Raw genomic sequence first — 17997 nt, 5'->3', positions numbered from 1 at the left:
CTTGTTGCAGGGAAACAAGCCCAGCCACGATTCAGCGATATTAGCGTGTTGCAATCGTTTTATACGTTCATACGAAGAAAATATGTGCTGTGTGCTTAATATCCAAATGTTACTTAAAATGTTATGATGCTATTGAATTATAAGTGACTTATAATTGACCTATCACTATATTCATGCCAGGAAAACATGCGCTGTGTGCTTAATAATAAATTCGTAAGATAAATCCTTTTAGAAACAAAATTGAGTGTATTAGCCACTTATAAGTGACTTATCACCTATATTCTGGTTGTGATTAACACCCCCCACCCCAGAGTTGCCAACTGTCCCATATTAGCAGGGACATTCCATATATTGGGCTAAATTGGTTTGCCCCATACAGGATCGTCCTTGTCCCGTATTCCGCTACTAAACTAGAGCGTTCCTATGAAAACATTCATACTGAAATGGCGTAAAGCGAAGTAATTACCAGTAATTTATATGAGAAAATTTTTTTAGTGTTCCGAGACCCAAAAAATAACCTACCGAATCATACCAAATAACACGTAAAACCTAAAATAACATTAACATATAGTAAAAGCAGGAATGAGATGATAAATACACAGCCTATATAAAGTAGAAATAATGTATGTACAATGTAGTTTCACTGAACAGAATCGCCAAAAATGATTTGTAGAAAATAAATCGGCATGTACACATATGCGCACACAGGTGCCCGCGCAAGGCTTCATGGTCGTGGTAGTCTTTCTCGGGGTAAACCCAAGTGTCCTGAATTTGACTGTTACTCTTGTCCGTTGGCAACCCTACACCCACCCCGGTCGGCCGGTCAGCAAGAATATTGTCAATATTAAACCGGTCCACGGTACAAAAAAGGTTGGGGACCCCTGCTTTACAGCAGCAAGGCCAACAGGGTATGAGGTCACATTACTATCAAAGCTAAATTTGATTTTTAAAAGAGTTACCCACCCTTAATTCAGACACCCTGGTTCCTATTCACAGTGACCCTGAACGACATGACTGTGGAAGGCACTAGCTCCCCTCTTCCTGATTTGAGATCTACCCCTTTAGATAACCTAGATCTGATTCTTTTTACTTGTGGTTCATCGTGTAAACCTAATGTTGGTGAGACATTAACAAGAGAAAAACTGCAGATGCTGGAAATCCAAGCAACACACTCAAAATGCTGGAGGAATTCTGCAGGCCAGGCAGCAGAGTATCTATGGAAAAGGGAACGGTCAACGTTTCGGGCCAAAACACTTCATCAGGACGGGAGGGGGAGAGAGAGGGGGGGGGGAGAGAGAGGGGGGGGGGAGAGAGAGGGGGGGGGAGAGAGAGGGGGGGGGAGAGAGAGGGGGGGGGAGAGAGAGGGGGGGGGAGAGAGAGGGGGGGGGAGAGAGAGGGGGGGGGAGAGAGAGGGGGGGGGGAGAGAGGGGGGGGGGAGAGAGGGGGGGGGAGAGAGAGGGGGGGGGAGAGAGAGGGGGGGGGAGAGAGAGGGGGGGGGAGAGAGAGGGGGGGGGAGAGAGAGGGGGGGGGAGAGAGAGGGGGGGGGAGAGAGAGGGGGGGGGAGAGAGAGGGGGGGAGAGAGAGGGGGGGGAGAGAGAGGGGGGGGGAGAGAGAGGGGGGGGGAGAGAGAGGGGGGGGGAGAGAGAGGGGGGGGGAGAGAGAGGGGGGGGGAGAGAGAGGGGGGGGGAGAGAGAGGGGGGGGGAGAGAGAGGGGGGGGGGAGAGAGAGGGGGGGGGGAGAGAGAGGGGGGGGGAGAGAGGGAGGGGGGGGAGAGAGGGAGGGGGGGAGAGAGGGGGGGGGGAGAGGGGGGGGAGAGGGGGGGGAGAGGGGGGGGAGAGGGGGGGGAGAGGGGGGGGGAGAGGGGGGGGGAGAGGGGGGGGGGAGAGGGGGGGGGGAGAGAGGGGGGGGAGAGAGGGGGGGGGAGAGAGGGGGGGGGGGAGAGAGGGGGGGGGAGAGAGGGGGGGGAGAGAGAGGGGGGGAGAGGGGGGGGGGAGAGGGGGGGGGGAGAGGGGGGGGAGGGGAGAGAGGGGGGGGAGAGGGGGGGGGGAGAGGGGGGGGAGAGGGGGGGGGGGGGGGGAGGGGGGGGGAGGGGGGGAGAGGGGGGGGAGAGGGGGGGGAGAGGGGGGGAGAGGGGGGGAGAGGGGGGGGGAGAGGGGGGGGAGAGGGGGGGGAGGGGGGGGGAGGGGGGGGGAGGGGGGGGGAGGGGGGGGGGGGAGAGGGGGGGGGAGGGGGGGGGGAGGGGGGGGGGGGGAGAGGGGGGGAGAGGGGGGGAGAGGGGGGGGGGAGAGGGGGGGGGAGAGGGGGGGAGAGGGGGGGAGAGGGGGGGAGAGGGGGGGAGAGGGGGGGAGAGGGGGGGGAGGGGGGGGAGGGGGGGAGGGGGGGAGGGGGGGAGGGGGGGAGGGGGGGGAGGGGGGGGAGGGGGAGAGGGGGGGGAGGGGGGGGAGGGGGGGGAGGGGGGGAGAGGAGGGGGGAGGAGGGGGGAGGAGGGGGGGAGGGGGGGAGGGGGGGAGGGGGGGGGAGGGGGGGGGAGGGGGGGGAGAGGGGGAGGGAGAGGGGGAGGGAGGGGGGAGGGAGAGGGGGGGAGAGGGGGGGAGAGGGGGGGAGAGGGGGGGAGAGGGGGAGGGGGGGAGGGGGGGAGGGGGGGAGGAGAGGGGGGGAGAGGGGGGGAGAGGGGGGGAGAGGGGGGGAGAGGGGGGGAGAGGGGGGGAGAAAAAAAATGAGAAGTCAGAGTGAGAAGGTGGGGGAGAGGAGGAAGAAACAGGATGATGGGTGAAACCGGGAGAGGGGAAGAGTGAAGTAAAGAGTTAGGAATTTGATTGGTAAAGCGGATAAAAGGCTGGACAAAGGGACACCTGACAGGAGAGGACATAAGGTCATGGAAGAAAGGAAGAAAGGGCGGGGAGCAGCAGAGGGCAGGTGAGGAAACAAGGTGAGAGAGGGAAATGGGAATGGGGAATGGTGAAGGGCGGCATTACCGGGCACTGTCTGGGTATGCTGCAGTGACTCCTCATGAGGTATTGGAAGTGGGTCCCCCCCCCCCTTCAGGAACATTAGCGCAAGCCGCTGAGCTACAGGTATTTGCACTAACGAGAGCTTGCATCTTAGCTGAGGGTAAAACTATGAATATCTATACCGGTTCGGGATATGCTTTTGGGGTACTGCATGATTTCAGTGCCCCGTGGCAGCACAGAGGACTTATTACCTCCTTTGGTGAACCTATACAACATGCTCAACTTATAAAGACTTTGCTCTAGGCTGTTCTGTTGCCCCAGCAGATCGCTGTAATAAAATGTGAATGCAGCCCATACGCGTAGCTCCGACCCTGAGGCGCAAGTAATCCTACAACCGATGCGACCGCTACGTCGGCCGCCCCTTCCATAATCGTTTCAACGAATTTATAACAGTCTACTCATAAACAAGAGAAAATCTGCAGAATCTGGAAATCCAACACGCACACAATGCTAGGGGAACTCAGCAGGCCAGGCAGCATCTATGGAAACGAGTAAACAGCCGACGTTTCGGGCCGAGACCCTTCATCGGAACTGGAGACTCTTCATCCAGTCCTGATGAAGGGTCTTGGCCCGAAATGTCAACTGTACTCTTTTCCATAGGTGTTCCTCTCGCATTTTGTGTGTGTTATAACAGTCTACACCTTCACCCTCTACCACAGATTCCTTTCTGGCTGCACAGCCGGCGGCCAGCGCAGAAGAACAGCAGCTTTGGAAAAATAAACGCTGCCGCCGTGATGCCGATGGATTATGGTCGCACGCTCTGATGGCCGCCCCATTGGTCCCCATAGTTTCCTCCTATGCCCTTGTTAGACTGGCACATGGCCAGGGACATGCCGGAAAAGGAGGAGTGACACACAAATACGTCAGCAGCAGTTTGTGGCAGGGCTAATAGTAGCAGAAGAACAGCTGGTTAGAACTTGAGATTTGCCTGGAAGGCCCCTGTTAAATTTGATCATCTGCCCACGCCAGTGGCACCATTTGTAAATCTACAAATAGATTTTGTGCATATGCCAGCAAGTGGGGACTATAAATATCTGTTAGTAATAGTGGGCATGCTTTCTAAATGGATAGAGGCCTTTCCCACACGAAATGATGATACTAGGATGACAATGGTGATAAAGAAACACACTTTACGGGAAAATTAACTAAAGCATTGGGACAAACCCTGGGATTCTCCTGAGAGTGGTACAAGCATTGGGATTAGAAGAAAGGATGAATCGAGTAATGAAAGACACTCTGGCCAAAGTATGCCAAGAGGTGGGGTTGAAATGGCCTGAGGGGCTGTCACCTTGAGAAATTATGTTAACAGGACCACCACATTGACCCCTTTTGAAGCACTGCCGGGAAGACCTATGGCCACAGATTCGAGACGCCTTTTGTAAAGTGCCCAAACAGCGCTGATAGGGTCTGATGAGAAAACCTTAGAATAGTAAAGGCTTAGTTAGAATAGTAAAGGCTTAGTTAGTATTTCCCAACCTTTTTTAGCCCAACACACCTCTATAGCACTTTCATATTTCCCAATGCCCCCTAAAGCACCATCATGTTTTCCACACCCCCAAGTGTAAAAACATGTCTACCATTAGCTAACATGAGAAAAACGATTGTTTTAATTTTTTTTTTTATTTATCTTTAAGCCTAGTTTACACAGTACCTGTGCACTGTACAACAGCTTCAATATCAGTGTGATCCTTGAGCTTGGTGGTTTTAGCAAGAGTTGAAATACCTGGTTCAAATTGTGACAGCAAACACCTTAAGTCCCCATAGGTAACAATGTCCCAGTGGTTTCCGATTTTTGTGAGTATGCAGTTCACTGCACTGAAGCCTCTTTCAACAAGGTAGGACAGAAGTGCAATGAAGAGCAGTTTGGCTTTTCTCCAAAGACGAGGAAACTTCGTATGACTATGTAGCCAGATACCACAAAAGGCAGCATTTTTAAAAAGCATTTTTTGCTGCTCCATCATTCTGAATTTTGATAATTTATTCTTGCAAGCTCTCTTCCCATTCTTCCACCTTGCAAAGAAATAGGTTAATTACCCAATTTTGAAGATCTTTCTTCAGTGACTACAAGTGTAAGCAGTACGCTTGCAAATCACCATCTGTGAAAGAGTGCCATATTTCCCATGCAGGGAAACTCAATGTTCTTTTCCCCCAATGCTTTGCTTATATTTTCCAAATTTCCAATATAACTGCACACAGCACTTTGTCTGGATTAAATTGAAATTCTCACCCTGAAGTTTCATATTTAGAATATTTTGTCATTCAGATTGGTTAAGTATGCCACATCTCCACATAGAAGTTCAATCTTGTTTCCCAAACTCTTGTAGACTGAGCAAAAATTCAACCAGTGTCAAAAAAAAAAGTTTTAAGCAGCAGCCTTTTGGCAGCCTACACACTTCAGTGCAAAAAAAAAAGCAACTGTTCAAACTCTTCATCTTCACATAACTGTTGAAATATTCTGCCATTTAATGGATGGGTTTTGTTGATAGCAGATATTGAAAATAAAAGTCGGTGGCTGAGGTTTCTGGCTGCGAGATGTTGACGATCAATTGCAAACAGACTTGGAATTTCTTTCTTCATAAATGCCACTAAACTAGCATGGTGATCTGTCATATATGGTGCCCCATCTGTTACACAAGCAATCACATTCCTAATTGGAATACTTTTATCTTCAATATACATTGAGCTCATTGTAGATTGATTTTCCATTGTAAAAAAAAAAATCAAAAGAGAATCTCTTCATAAACATACCCATTTTTGACAAACCATACATATATTAGCAATACCACATGGTCTTGCAGTTGACTCATCCAGTCATATCCCACATTCTGTTTTTGAAGCTCTGTTCATATTTGATACCCAGTGTCTTCACTCATTTTGTCAATATGCCAAGCTACAGAGTTGTTACTGAGGGGAATTAATTTTAAAATACTGGTATCCATTTTGATAACAGTAGTGAGCACATGGATACAGCAGGCATTATTAATCTTTCACCAATTGTATGAAATTTTCCACACTTCACTATCATTTTGGAAATGTTATAAGAAGCAATGGGACCACTATCAAGATCAATTTTAGCTTTCTTGGCAAATGACTCGAGTGTGCAACACTTTTCAAATGCTTCTTTCAACCTCTGGAACTGAGTAATACCTTAAAGTATCCATTTCTGTCACAATGGCAGGGGATTGGGAACAAGGGTGGACGCAAATGCAAGACACATCTTGTGAAGTTGCTTAGATTTAGTTTATTGCTCAATACCAGGAGAGCTAGGCAGGAGCAGGAGTAGCAAACTGGACAAGGACTGAGGACTATGACTAGGCTAGGGCCAAGGGTCTGGGCTTGGACTCAGAATCAGCTCCCAGAACTAGAGGAGACATGAAGAGGCTAAGGTATGGACTCCGAGCCCAAGGCTGGGCAAGGACCCAATACCTGGGTCTTGCCTTGGGCTCAGACCCCAGAACCAGGCATGGACATGACATGGGCTGGGAGAGGAAGAACATGGAAGACAGAGCCTCAGTCTCAGGAGAGCAGCAGGTACATGGAACCATGGACACATACACAGAACAGAGTCAGGACCCCTCCTTGGGTACAGGACATAGGGCCAGGACATGACATGCCACAAGGCAATGGCAAGATGGCCTGACTTACCCCATGGAGGTGAGGACAAGACACAAGACCAACACAAATGAACACCAGGCAGTACCCATCTAGCTCCAGTGATGGAACTAGACTGAAGTGCAGGCAGGGGTTGCAGACAAGGGCTAGAGAAGGGATTCAGACAAGGGGGTAGTACAGGAATCACAGACCACCAGGGCCAGGACAAGACTCAATTTGGGCACCACCAGAACCAGGACATGGTAACTTGGGTGCCACCAGAGCCAGGACATGGATGTGGTACTGGGATAGTCAGTCATATTTTATTGATCCCAGGGGAAATTGGTTTTCATTACAGTTGCACAATAATAAATAGTAATAGAACCATAAATAGTAATATGTAAATTATGAAATAAGTCCAGGCCCAGCCTATCAGCTCAGGGTGTCTGACCCTCCAAGGGAGGAGTTATAAAGTTTGATGACCACAGGCAGGAATAACTTCCTATGACACTGTGCTGCATCTTGGAGGAATGAGACTCTGGCTGAATGTACTCCTGTGCCCAACCAGTACATTATGTAGTGGATAGGAGACATTGTCCAAGATGGCATGCAACTTAGACAGCATCCTCATTTCAGACACCACTGTGAGTGTCCAGTTCCATCCCCACAACATCACTGGCCTTACAAATAAGTTTGTTGATTCTGTTAGTGTCTGCTACCCTCAGCCTGCTGCCCCAGCACACAACAGCAAACGTGATAGCACTGGCCACCATAGACTCGTAGAACATCCTCAGCATCGTCCAGCAGATGTTAAAGGACCTCAGTCTCCTCAGGAAACAGAGACGGCTCTGACCCTTCTTATAGACTGCCTCAGCGTTCTTAGACCAGTCCAGTTTATTGTCAATTCATATCCCCAGGTATTTGTAATCCTCCACCATGTCCAGACTGACCCCCTGGATGGAAACAGGGGTCACCGGTACCTTAGCTCTCCTCAGGTCTACCACCAGCTCCTTAGTCTTTTTCGCATTAAGCTGCAGATAATTCTGCTCACACCATGTGTGAAAGTTCGCTGCCAGAGCCAGGACGTGGTGCTTGGAACCTCCAGGTAGTACCGGGCTCTCGACTCGGTCCAAGAACAGTAGACAGCGACTCTTGATTCTCTCCGGCGGGTTAACTGATGGACCCACCTTGATGAGGAAACTTTGCAGGCTCGCTTCGGCGAGGTAACTGGACAGGGTTGCTCCGGTGAGAAGCGAATAACCAGCACTCGCTCCGGGCGGAGACTAGGCTTGCTCCGGCCAGATAACACTAACACGCCGTAACCTTATAGACGCTTCCACACCGAATGACTGAAAGCCGGAGACTATAAACTACCGGTTCAGCCGAGTGTTAATTGCCTCTAATCACCAAAGTCGAGGGACACGGGAAAACAGGGAATCAACGGTCCGGATCGTAACATAAACAAGCTAAATTTAAAGGGACCCCGATCCCGACCATGATAGTTTCGGGGTGTCTTTTACAGAAACGTCCCTGCAATCTTGATGGTTTCATGGCTTCATTACTAATAAGACGCCTGGGGTGTAGCTGATCTGACGGGAACGGAATAAAACCATACTCCAGGTTTGTAACGTTGTATTAAACATAGAAACATAGAAAATAGGTGCAGGAGTAGGCCATTCGGCCCTTCGAGCCTGCACCGCCATTTATTATGATCATGGCTGATCATCCAACTCAGAACCCCGCCCCAGCCTTCCCCCCCGTAGCCACAAGGGCCATATCTAACTCCCTCTTAAATATAGCCAATGAACTGGCCTCAATTGTTTCCTGTGGCAGAGAATTCCACAGATTCACCACTCTCTGTGTGAAGAAATTTTTCCTAATCTCAGTCCTAAAAGGCTTCCCCTCTATCCTCAAACTGTGGCCCCTCATTCTGGACTTCCCCAACATCAGAAACAATCTTCCTGCATCTAGCCTGTCCAATCCCTTTAGAATCTTATACGTTTCAATCAGATCCCCCCTCAATCTTCTAAATTCCAACGAGTACAAGCCCAGTTCATCCAGTCTTTCTTCATATGAAAGTCCTGCCATCCCAGGAATCAATCTGGTGAACCTTCTTTGTACTCCCTCTATGGCAAGGATGTCTTTCCTCAGATTAGGGGACCAAAACTGCACACAATACTCCAGGTGTGGTCTCACCAAGGCCTTGTACAACTGCAGTAGTACCTCCCTGCTCCTGTACTCGAATCCTCTCGCTATAAATGCCAGCATACCATTCGCCTTTTTCATCGCCTGCTGTACCTGCATGCCCACTTTCAATGACTGGTGTATAATGACACCCAGGTCTCATTGCACCTGGCTAATTTGTATGCTTCTTCTTTGGAATTGATACTATCCCTAATTTCTCTTGTCAGCCACGGGTGCACTACCTTCCTTGATTTATTCTTTTGCCAAACTGGGATGAACAATTGTTGTAGTTCATCCATGCAACCTTTAAATGCTTGCCATTGCATATCCACCGTCAACCCTTTAAGTGTCATTTGCCAGTCTATCTTAGCTAATTCACGTCTCATACCTTCAAAGTTACCCCTCTTTAAGTTCAGAACCTTTGTTTCTGAATTAACTATGTCACTCTCCATCTTAATGAAGAATTCCAGCATATTATGGTCACTCTTACCCAAGGGGCCTCTCACGACAAGATTGCTAATTAACCCTTCCTCATTGCTCAAAACCCAGTCCAGAATAGCCTGCTCTCTAGTTGGCTATTTGATGCACGTTCTGAATTACGTCGGGTCTCATAATCCCCAAAGCAGGTTCACTGACCGGCTCTTGGTTCCGGCCAGCACTGTATCGTTGCGCGACCTGCTTTCCGTAGATCTGTAGAGAAAGTTGAGAGGGTGTACAGTACTTGACTTCCCAACTGTTAAATTGCATGAACTCGTTCCATGCTGCATGTCAAGGGGAACTGTTGGGCACCCTGGTTGCTAATGTATGCATCCCCAATAATGTCCGTTTGGTTGGTAAGGTCGGACGAGATTGCCAAATTTCAGACACATTGTGACGACGAGTGCTCGCCGCCAGCAGAGCGATGGTCCTTCCTGTGTTCCAGTGCCTCATCCTTTTTTTTAAGAAGTGCCTGCTCTACTCAAGGTCACTCAGGTTTCATACCTCAAGTTAGGGTGCCGCTTACTGTCCCCCCAAGAACCTTGAATGCCCCCCAAACCAATGACTTTTATTTCCCCTAATGTTCCCTTAGGACATGTAGGCTATGGTACTGACCACACTGGGAATCAGTGCTCAGGGGAAGCTATTAGAATGAACCAAGGGAAAGTGACCGCAGTGCTGCCCAAACATGGGGATTAAACCAGGTGATTATGTATATATTAAACCACTCTCTCTCCTAGGTGGAAGGGACCCTATCAAGTGCTGCTAACCACCTGTACAGCGGTCAAGGTACAAGGCAAAGCCAAATGGGTGGACGGAACCAAGTACAAGCTGTTTCTACCCAGATAGCTGAAAAGTGATGGCGTCAGACCGATAAGACAGGTCGCTTCATGGGAAATATGGTGGGGTGACATTTGTTATGGATCTCTTTAAAATATTGGCCAATTGCCTCATTAATACAAAGCTGCAGACAAAAAAAAGATCAAGTATTGAGCTTTCCCACCAAACTTCAGTCTCAATTCCCTAAAATATTACTTGGGGCTATTTCTAACACATTAAATGTTACAGGAGTACATGGATGGAAAACATTTCACTTAACAAATACTTACTGCCTTTCTTATGTATAATTACCTTCCATTTCCTCTCTTCTCCCAACACTTCTGTCCAACAGGTTTGATAAAATTCTCAAAGTTAAAGATGAAGATAAAGATTGGCTTTATTAGTCGCGTGTACATCGGAACATAAAGTGAAATGCATGGTTTGTGTCAACGACTGACACAGTCTGAGGACTGTGCTGGGCAGCCTGCAAATGTCACCATGCTTCTGGCACCAATGTAGCTTGCCCACTGAGTAAGCTTCCAATGAGTGCAGCTCAAATATTGTTGTCAGCACTACCTGAGGCTGCATGTGTGCACGTCATCCAACACTGCACGCAAAATACGGACTCACAAAACTTTCCCAGGTCCCCCACTGATCTACCTCATTACCCATTGTCTGCACACTCCTGTCACTCCTGCCACCTATCCCCAGTAGGGCCAGTTCATAGTGGCTGAGTCACTTCTGAAGCCATTTGCCTTTTGGGTGAGGGGAAACTTGACAGCCTGGTTGAAAGCCCACATGGTCACGTAGAGAATATGCAAAGCTCACACAGACATCGCTGGAGGTCAGGATTGCTCTTGGGTTCCTGGAGCTATGAGGCAGCAACACTACTAGCCGTGCCTCTATGATATTCAGAAGACGAGGCAGCATCTACGGAGAGGGAAACAAAGTTAACGACTCATACCAACCAATAACCTTTCACTGCATGTGGAGTATTGTGAGCAATTTAGGGCCCTTTATCTAAGAAAGGATGTGCTAGCATTGGAGAGAATCCAGAGAAGATTCATGAGAATGAACCCAGAAATGAAAGGGTTAACATATGAGATGCATTTGATGCATCTGGGCCTGTACTTGCTAGAGTTTAGAAGAATGAGGGAGGATCTAATTGAAACCTGTCAAATACTGAAAGGCCTAGACAGAGTGGATGTGGGAAGAGTTTCCTGCAGGAGGGGAGTCTAGAACCAGAGGGCACAGTCTCAGAATAGGAGGACTTCCCTTCAGAACAGATAGGAGGAGGAATTTATTTAGCCAGAAGGTGACAAATGTATGGAACTCATTGTCATAGATGGCTGTGGAGGCCAAGTCATTGAGTATATTTAAAGTGGACGTAGATAGGTTCTTGAGTAAGGGCATCAAAGGATAAGGCAGAAGAATGGGATTGAGAGGGATTGCAGAGTAAATTCAATGGGCTGAATGGCCTAATTCTGCATCTATGTCTTATAGTCACTCATCAGAACCCTGCCTTCAGATAGGGCCGTGCCTGCATGGTGAATGGCACATGTCACTGGAAGTTTTGACGTACATGTCATATATCCTCCCCCTCTTCTGTTCTTAACTGGCTTTTTAAGGACTTAATTGAATGTATTAGGGGAATGCTTTGTAACCGAGTTGATATTGACTTCAGTTTTGAGTCGAAGGAGTCCACGCCAATGATACAGCTCAATCATCCAAATATCCAACAACTATTTCTGTTTAAAAGTGGAGATAAACTGCAGTAACAATACAACTCCTGACTACACAAATATTTGTGCACCCAATTAACCAGCGACTCAGCTCAAACAGGAACATCGAGTTAAATAATAAACATAACAGGCCCAGTTCTGACAAACCTATTTAATCATAATCGACTGGTTTTATTCAAAACAGATCCACAAATTGTATTTATATTGTTGGTGCATTTCAATCAAACATTTTACCTACAAAATACGTATGGACGATCTCATCAACCTGAGCCTCTAAGGGTAAATGAGAAGCAGAGGGGTCAGGATCACAAGAGGCAGAATTCAAGTGGCTGGAAAAAGAACCAGTGGGAATATTTTTTTATATAAATATATGTACGGTGCAGTGTGATGTGCTCCAGAATCCTTCTGAAAAGGCTGATTCAACAGTTTTGAACCTGGGTATGACATAGACACAAAATGCCGGAGGAACTCAGGTCAGGGAGCATCAATGGAGAGGAATAAACAGCTGGCGTTTCAGGCCAAGACCCCTCATCTGTCTTGGTGAAGGCTCTGGGCCCGAGATGCCGACTGCTGGGTCTTGGTAGAGGGTCTGGGCACAAGATGCCGACTGCTGGGTCCTGGTAAAGAGTCTGGGCCCAAGACATTGACGGTTGGGTCCTGGTGAAGGATCTTGGCCCAAAATGTCAACTGTTGGGTCCTGGTGCAGGGTCTGAGCCCGAGTCATCAACTGTTAGTTCCACTCCATAGATGCTGCCTGAGGTGCTGAGCTCCTCCAGGACTGTGTGTTGCTCTTGATTTCCAACACCTACAAAATCTCCTGTGTTTATGGATATTGATGAATATGTTCAGTGTTACAGTGAAAGAGGAAGAGGCTGAACTGACTGGGGGGTTCAGCCAAAGAGATGGTTTCAGTGTTGGTAACAGCAACATGGGAGCTGCAATTCCTCCTCAGAGGAGTAAGATAGGGTAGGTGGGTGGGTATCTCTATCTCAGTGTGGTATCCTCATATTCCAATATCTCTGTGCAGCTCTCTTTTCATCATAGCAACTCAGGATGTACATCAACTTCCCTGATACTCTCCAACAAGACACTGAAGATGTTAAACATTTTGAAGGAGGTCTTAAGACTATCCTGGGTTGTTAAAAAGGCATACGGTGTATTGACCTTCATTCATCAGGAGGCCGAGATCAAGAGCCTTGAGGTAATATTGCAGCTCTATAAAACCCTGGTTAAACCACATCTAGAGTATTGTGTTTAGTTCTGGTCGCCTCATTATAGGAAAGACGTAGAAGCTTGAGAGAGAGTGCGGAGGAAATTTACCAGGTTGCTGCCTGGACGAGAAAGCTTATCTTATGAAGACAGAAACACAGAAACATAGAAAACTCACAGCACAATACAGGCCCTTCAGCCCACAATGCTGTGCCAAACATGTACTGACTTTAGAAATTACCTCAGGTTACCCATAGCCCTCTATTTTTCTAAGCTCCATGTACCTACCCAGGAGTCTCTTAAGAGACCCTATCGTATCTGCCTCCACCACCATCTCCAGCAGCCCATTCCACGCACTCACCACTCCCTGTGTAAAAAAACTTACCCCTGACATCTCCTCTGTACCTACTTCCAAGCACCTTAAAACTGGGATCTCTCATATTAGACATTTCAGCCCTGGGAAAAAGCCTCTGACTATCCACACAATCAATGCCTCTTATCATCTTATACACCTCTATCGGGTCAACTCTCATCCTCCGCCTCTCCAAGGAGAAAAGGCCGAGTTCACTCAACCTATTCTCATAAGGCATGATCTCCAATCCAGTTTGAATGAGCCAAGGCTTTTCTCTCTGGAGCAAAGGAGGATGAGAGGTGGTTTGATTGAGATGTACAGGATGACAGAGGCATACAGTAAATCAAGTGGATAGGCAGAGACATTTTCCCAGAGCAGAAATTCCGAATGTCAAAGGGCATAGTTTTAAGAAGATTGGAGGAAAGTATGGGGAGGGGAATGTCAGAGTTATATTTTTCTCTAACAGAGTGCTGAGGGTGTGAAACATGTTGCCAGGGTGGTGGTGGGGGCATATTCATTAGGGGCATTTAAGAATCTTAGATAAGCACATGGCTGATAGAGAAATGGAGGGCTATGTACGAGGGAAGGGTTAGATTGATTTTAGAGTACAGTAAAAGGTCAGCACAACATTGTGGGCCAAAGGGCCTGTACTGTGCTGTAACATTCTATGTTCTACCATGGGAAATTTTTTTATATCCACCTGGAGTGTTTGTTTTGGAAGTTTGGTGCCAGACACATGGACAATGTGAGCCACTCAGCAGAGCAGCCAGTGTACACTCAGAACTACACGAAGGGTAGTCACGGTGACTACTGGCAGTAGCAGTAGTAGTAATAGTCGATCGGGTCGAGTATCATGTTCTCCTAACGTGTTGTCTATTGGTGGGTCTTCAGGTGGCTGTAGAGGCTGATCCAGGATCCACATAACTCTACAATGTTCGGGTGGGTTCTCTGAATGGAGTACGCCCGTGTGAGATTTTGTTTAACGTGGAGTGGTTGATGCACGGGCAGCCACTACACACTCCTTGACAGATCTGGGTCAGGGTCCAGTGGTATCCAGCGGCAAGATGACTGGGGACCCTTCACAGCTACAGGATCCCTCCACCTTCACTGCTGCTGTGAGGCGCCATCACCTTAAGCCTGCTCAACTGTTAAGGTCTTGGTTGGATCACTCATTGTCTGGAACTTCACCCCTGACCTTTCCACCACGGGTGACCCTATCAGTCCCTATAAGTGCCAGGAGCTCCAGAAGGCATTGGTCTCCTGATCTCTGGAACTCACAAGCCTGACCACCATGACAAGGTGACGATCCTCGGAGGTGAAGGGTGAATGACACGGAAGGGGTCACTGACAATGGTTCACCTGTCTTGCCACTGAACTGGGAGGATTTCACATCAGCACAGGTAAACACTGCAAACCTTTTCCTCACTGAACCTCCCATTGGTTTTAGGATTGTCCTTTACAAAGTGTCACATCACCAAACACTGCATTTTAGACTAAGTGGCTATAAGTCAAACCATTTTGGAAAATCCATAAGACAAAGGAGCAGAATTAGGCCATTCAGCCCATTGAGTCTGCTCCACCATTGGATCATGGCTGATTTATTATCCCTCTCAACCCCATTCTCCTGCCTTCTCCCTGTAACCTTTCATGCCCTTATTAATATAGAATCTATCAAGCTCCTCTTTAAATATATCCAACAGCTTGGCCTTCACGGCCATCTGTTGCAATGAATTCCACAGTCAAAGCAGCACAGGATTTACTCTATAAATGGTTAGGCACCGGTGAATGAAATGGAACAGAGGGACTTGGGAGTACAAGTGCACGGTTCACTGAATGAACAATGCCAGGTAGACAGGGTGGTGAAACTATGTTTAGCATGCTGGTCACCTCATTCAGGGCATTGGATACAGGAGTTGCAATGTTATTTTGCAGTTGGTGCTGCCATATTTGGAGTACTTTGTACAGTTTTGGTCATCCACTTACACGAAAGATGTGATTAAACAGGGATGAGTCCAGAAATAACATATGAGGGGATGCTGCCAGGGCTAGAGGGCCTGGGTTACAGGGGGAGGTTGGCCAGGCTAGGTTTTTGCTCATTGGAACATAGCAGAATGAGGAAAGGCATGGTAGTGTAGTAGTTATCGCAACAATTTACAGCATGCCGGGAATAAGATTGAGGTTCAATTTCCACTGCTCTCTGTATGTTCTCCTCGTGATGCTGTCGGTTCCCTCCCACATTGGGGGTAGGGTTAGTGAGTTGTGACTATACTATGGCATCAGAAGCATGGTGACACTGGTGGGCTGCCCCCAGCACATCCCCGATGCACGCAACGCGTTTCACTGTATGTCTGAATGTCTTGATGTACCTATGACAAGAAAAGCTCACCTGTAAAGCTTATAGAAGTGGATAAGATTGAGCGGTATAGATAAGATGGATAATAGCAGTCTCTTTTCCAAGGTAGGAGAGTCCAAAACTAGGGTGCACTGGTTCAGGATGGAGGGGGCGGTGGATGATTTTAGAGGAAGCTGAGGAGCAACTATTTCACAGAGGCTGGTGAATGTGCAGAATGAGTTGCCAGAGCAAGTGATTTGAGGCAGGCACAAAGGAATCATACAAGAAGTACTTGGATAGGTAATGGAGGAGAGAGGCCTGGAGGGAGAAGTACAGAATGCAGGAAATTGGTTGTTCTGCATTTAATATTTTAGTAATATTTGAGAAATATTATAAATATATTGTTTGATTAAGTATTCTTTGTTGTTTGCATAATGTATTACAGATTGTCTGTAAAAGTACATAAATGGCATACGTTATCATACCAACACGTCACACGTGCACACCTCACTTAAAGTAAAAAACTGAAGTTTGACTTGTACTTTGGACTCTCAGTCTTTTCCTTTAAATTAGTGTTATGGTTTGGAGCTACAAAAGAGGTGGAAAGCACAGTTGTCATGGACTCATTGGGCCAAAGGGCCTGTATCCATGTTGTCCCACTCTGTGACTCTAAGTGAAAACACTTGCGACAAATTTCCAACACAACTGTTCAGTCTGGAGAACACATTGATGACAGCCAGCATAAAAGTTCCTACTTGGTTGAAAACAAGTCAGCATTTGCTTCACATGCCAATTATGAACACAAATCTAATCCAGCCATTATGCACAGCCTTCAAAATAATTGAATTTTGTCAGCAGAAAATTTGACTTGGCATTGGTATCTGTTTTTATGTTAACAGCTCTTCAGTTGCATAGTTGAATCATTTCATGTATCACGAAAGAACAAACACAATTTGGTCACACACTGAGTTGCTGTAGGGCAGGTCTGCATGCTTTTGTGCACTAAGTTGTTGCCACGTGATTGGCTGATTAGATATTTGCATTAATGAGGTGTACAGGTGTACCTAATAAAGTGGCCACAGAGTGTATATTCAAACATTGTAACAGTGGAAACATGACAAACAATGTCTGCCCAGCAAGGCCCCACCAACAACAGTTCAGTAATAACCAGATAAGCCCAATTAGTAATGTTGATTAAGCAACAAATGTTTGCCAGGACACCAGAGAGAACTTTATTCCTCTTCAAATTAATGTGATGGGATTTTATTTTTTTAATCTGTAGGAGGGAGCAGCCGAAGATCTCTGCCCCATGCCTTTTATCTGACAGCAATTCTGTCAAGACAGACAAGGGAGCTTGATGCCGAGAATGCATGACAGCAGTCTGGTCATTTTCCCAGTCTATTAAGCTATGCAATACACATTCTTCCTTCCACAGATGCACTCAGTGGCCTCTTTATTAGGTACAGCTGTTCGTTAATGCAAATAACCTAATCAGCCAATCATGTGGCAGCAACTCAATGCATAAAAGCATGCTGATGTGGTCACGAGGTTCATTTGTTGTTCAGACCAAACACCAGAATGGGGAAGAAATGTGATCTAAGTGACTTTGACTGTGAAATGATTATTGATGCCTTACGGGGTGATTTGAGTATCTCAGAAACTGCTGATCTCTTGTGATTTTCACGCACATCGGTCTCTAGAATTCTACAGAGAGTGGTGGAAGAAACAAAAAAAGAGAACAGCGATTGACAGTTCTGTGGGCAGAAATGCCTTGTTAATGAGAGACGTCAGAGGAGAATAGCCAGACTGGTTCAAGCTGACAGGAAGGTTTCAGTAACTTGAATAACCACATGTAACAGTGGTGTGCAGGAGAGCATCTCTGAATGCACAAAGCATTAAACCTTGAAGTGGATAGACCACAGCAGCAGAAGATCACGAGCAAGCACTCAGGGACCACTGTTTGAGGAACTCCTGTGGCAGCTGAGCGTACGAAGAGAAAACTTACCGCCAGCATCCTTTCTGCTGAGTCACATGTATTGGTGTCAATGAGAAGTTTTGTTCCATCTGCAAGAAGAATCTCCAAGTGGATAGCTTGAGGATGAATCTTAAATGTTTCCTGCAATGAAAATTAAAAAGTTCTAGTGGTCTTCTGGTATTGAGGGTGCAGAGGAAAACTTTTGTATTTATTTCAATCAATTACATTTCAGTGGCTAGAGCTGCATTCAGTATTGAACAGGATCGTGCTGGACTTGACCCACTGATTCCAATATCCTTCCACAC

The 17997-nt window shown here is 47.3% G+C and overlaps 1 protein-coding gene across 1 annotated transcript in view; it reads right to left on the bottom strand.

Annotated features, from left to right (window-relative positions):
* LOC140205208 (sorting nexin-17-like) overlaps nt 1-17794 on the bottom strand; it is a 31318-nt gene extending 13524 nt beyond the window's left edge. The window contains exon 1 of the mRNA XM_072272638.1: nt 17723-17794. Coding sequence (XP_072128739.1) covers nt 17723-17731 — 9 coding nt within the window. The 5' untranslated portion in view covers nt 17732-17794. The remainder of the gene's footprint in view (nt 1-17722) is intronic.
* Nucleotides 17795-17997: the final 203 nt, after the last annotated feature.

The sequence above is a fragment of the Mobula birostris genome, chromosome 1, assembly GCF_030028105.1.
Source record: "Mobula birostris isolate sMobBir1 chromosome 1, sMobBir1.hap1, whole genome shotgun sequence".
Lineage (NCBI taxonomy): Eukaryota > Metazoa > Chordata > Chondrichthyes > Myliobatiformes > Myliobatidae > Mobula > Mobula birostris.
Note: the sequence above shows the minus strand (reverse complement) of the source record. Positions and strands in the feature narration are given on the sequence as shown.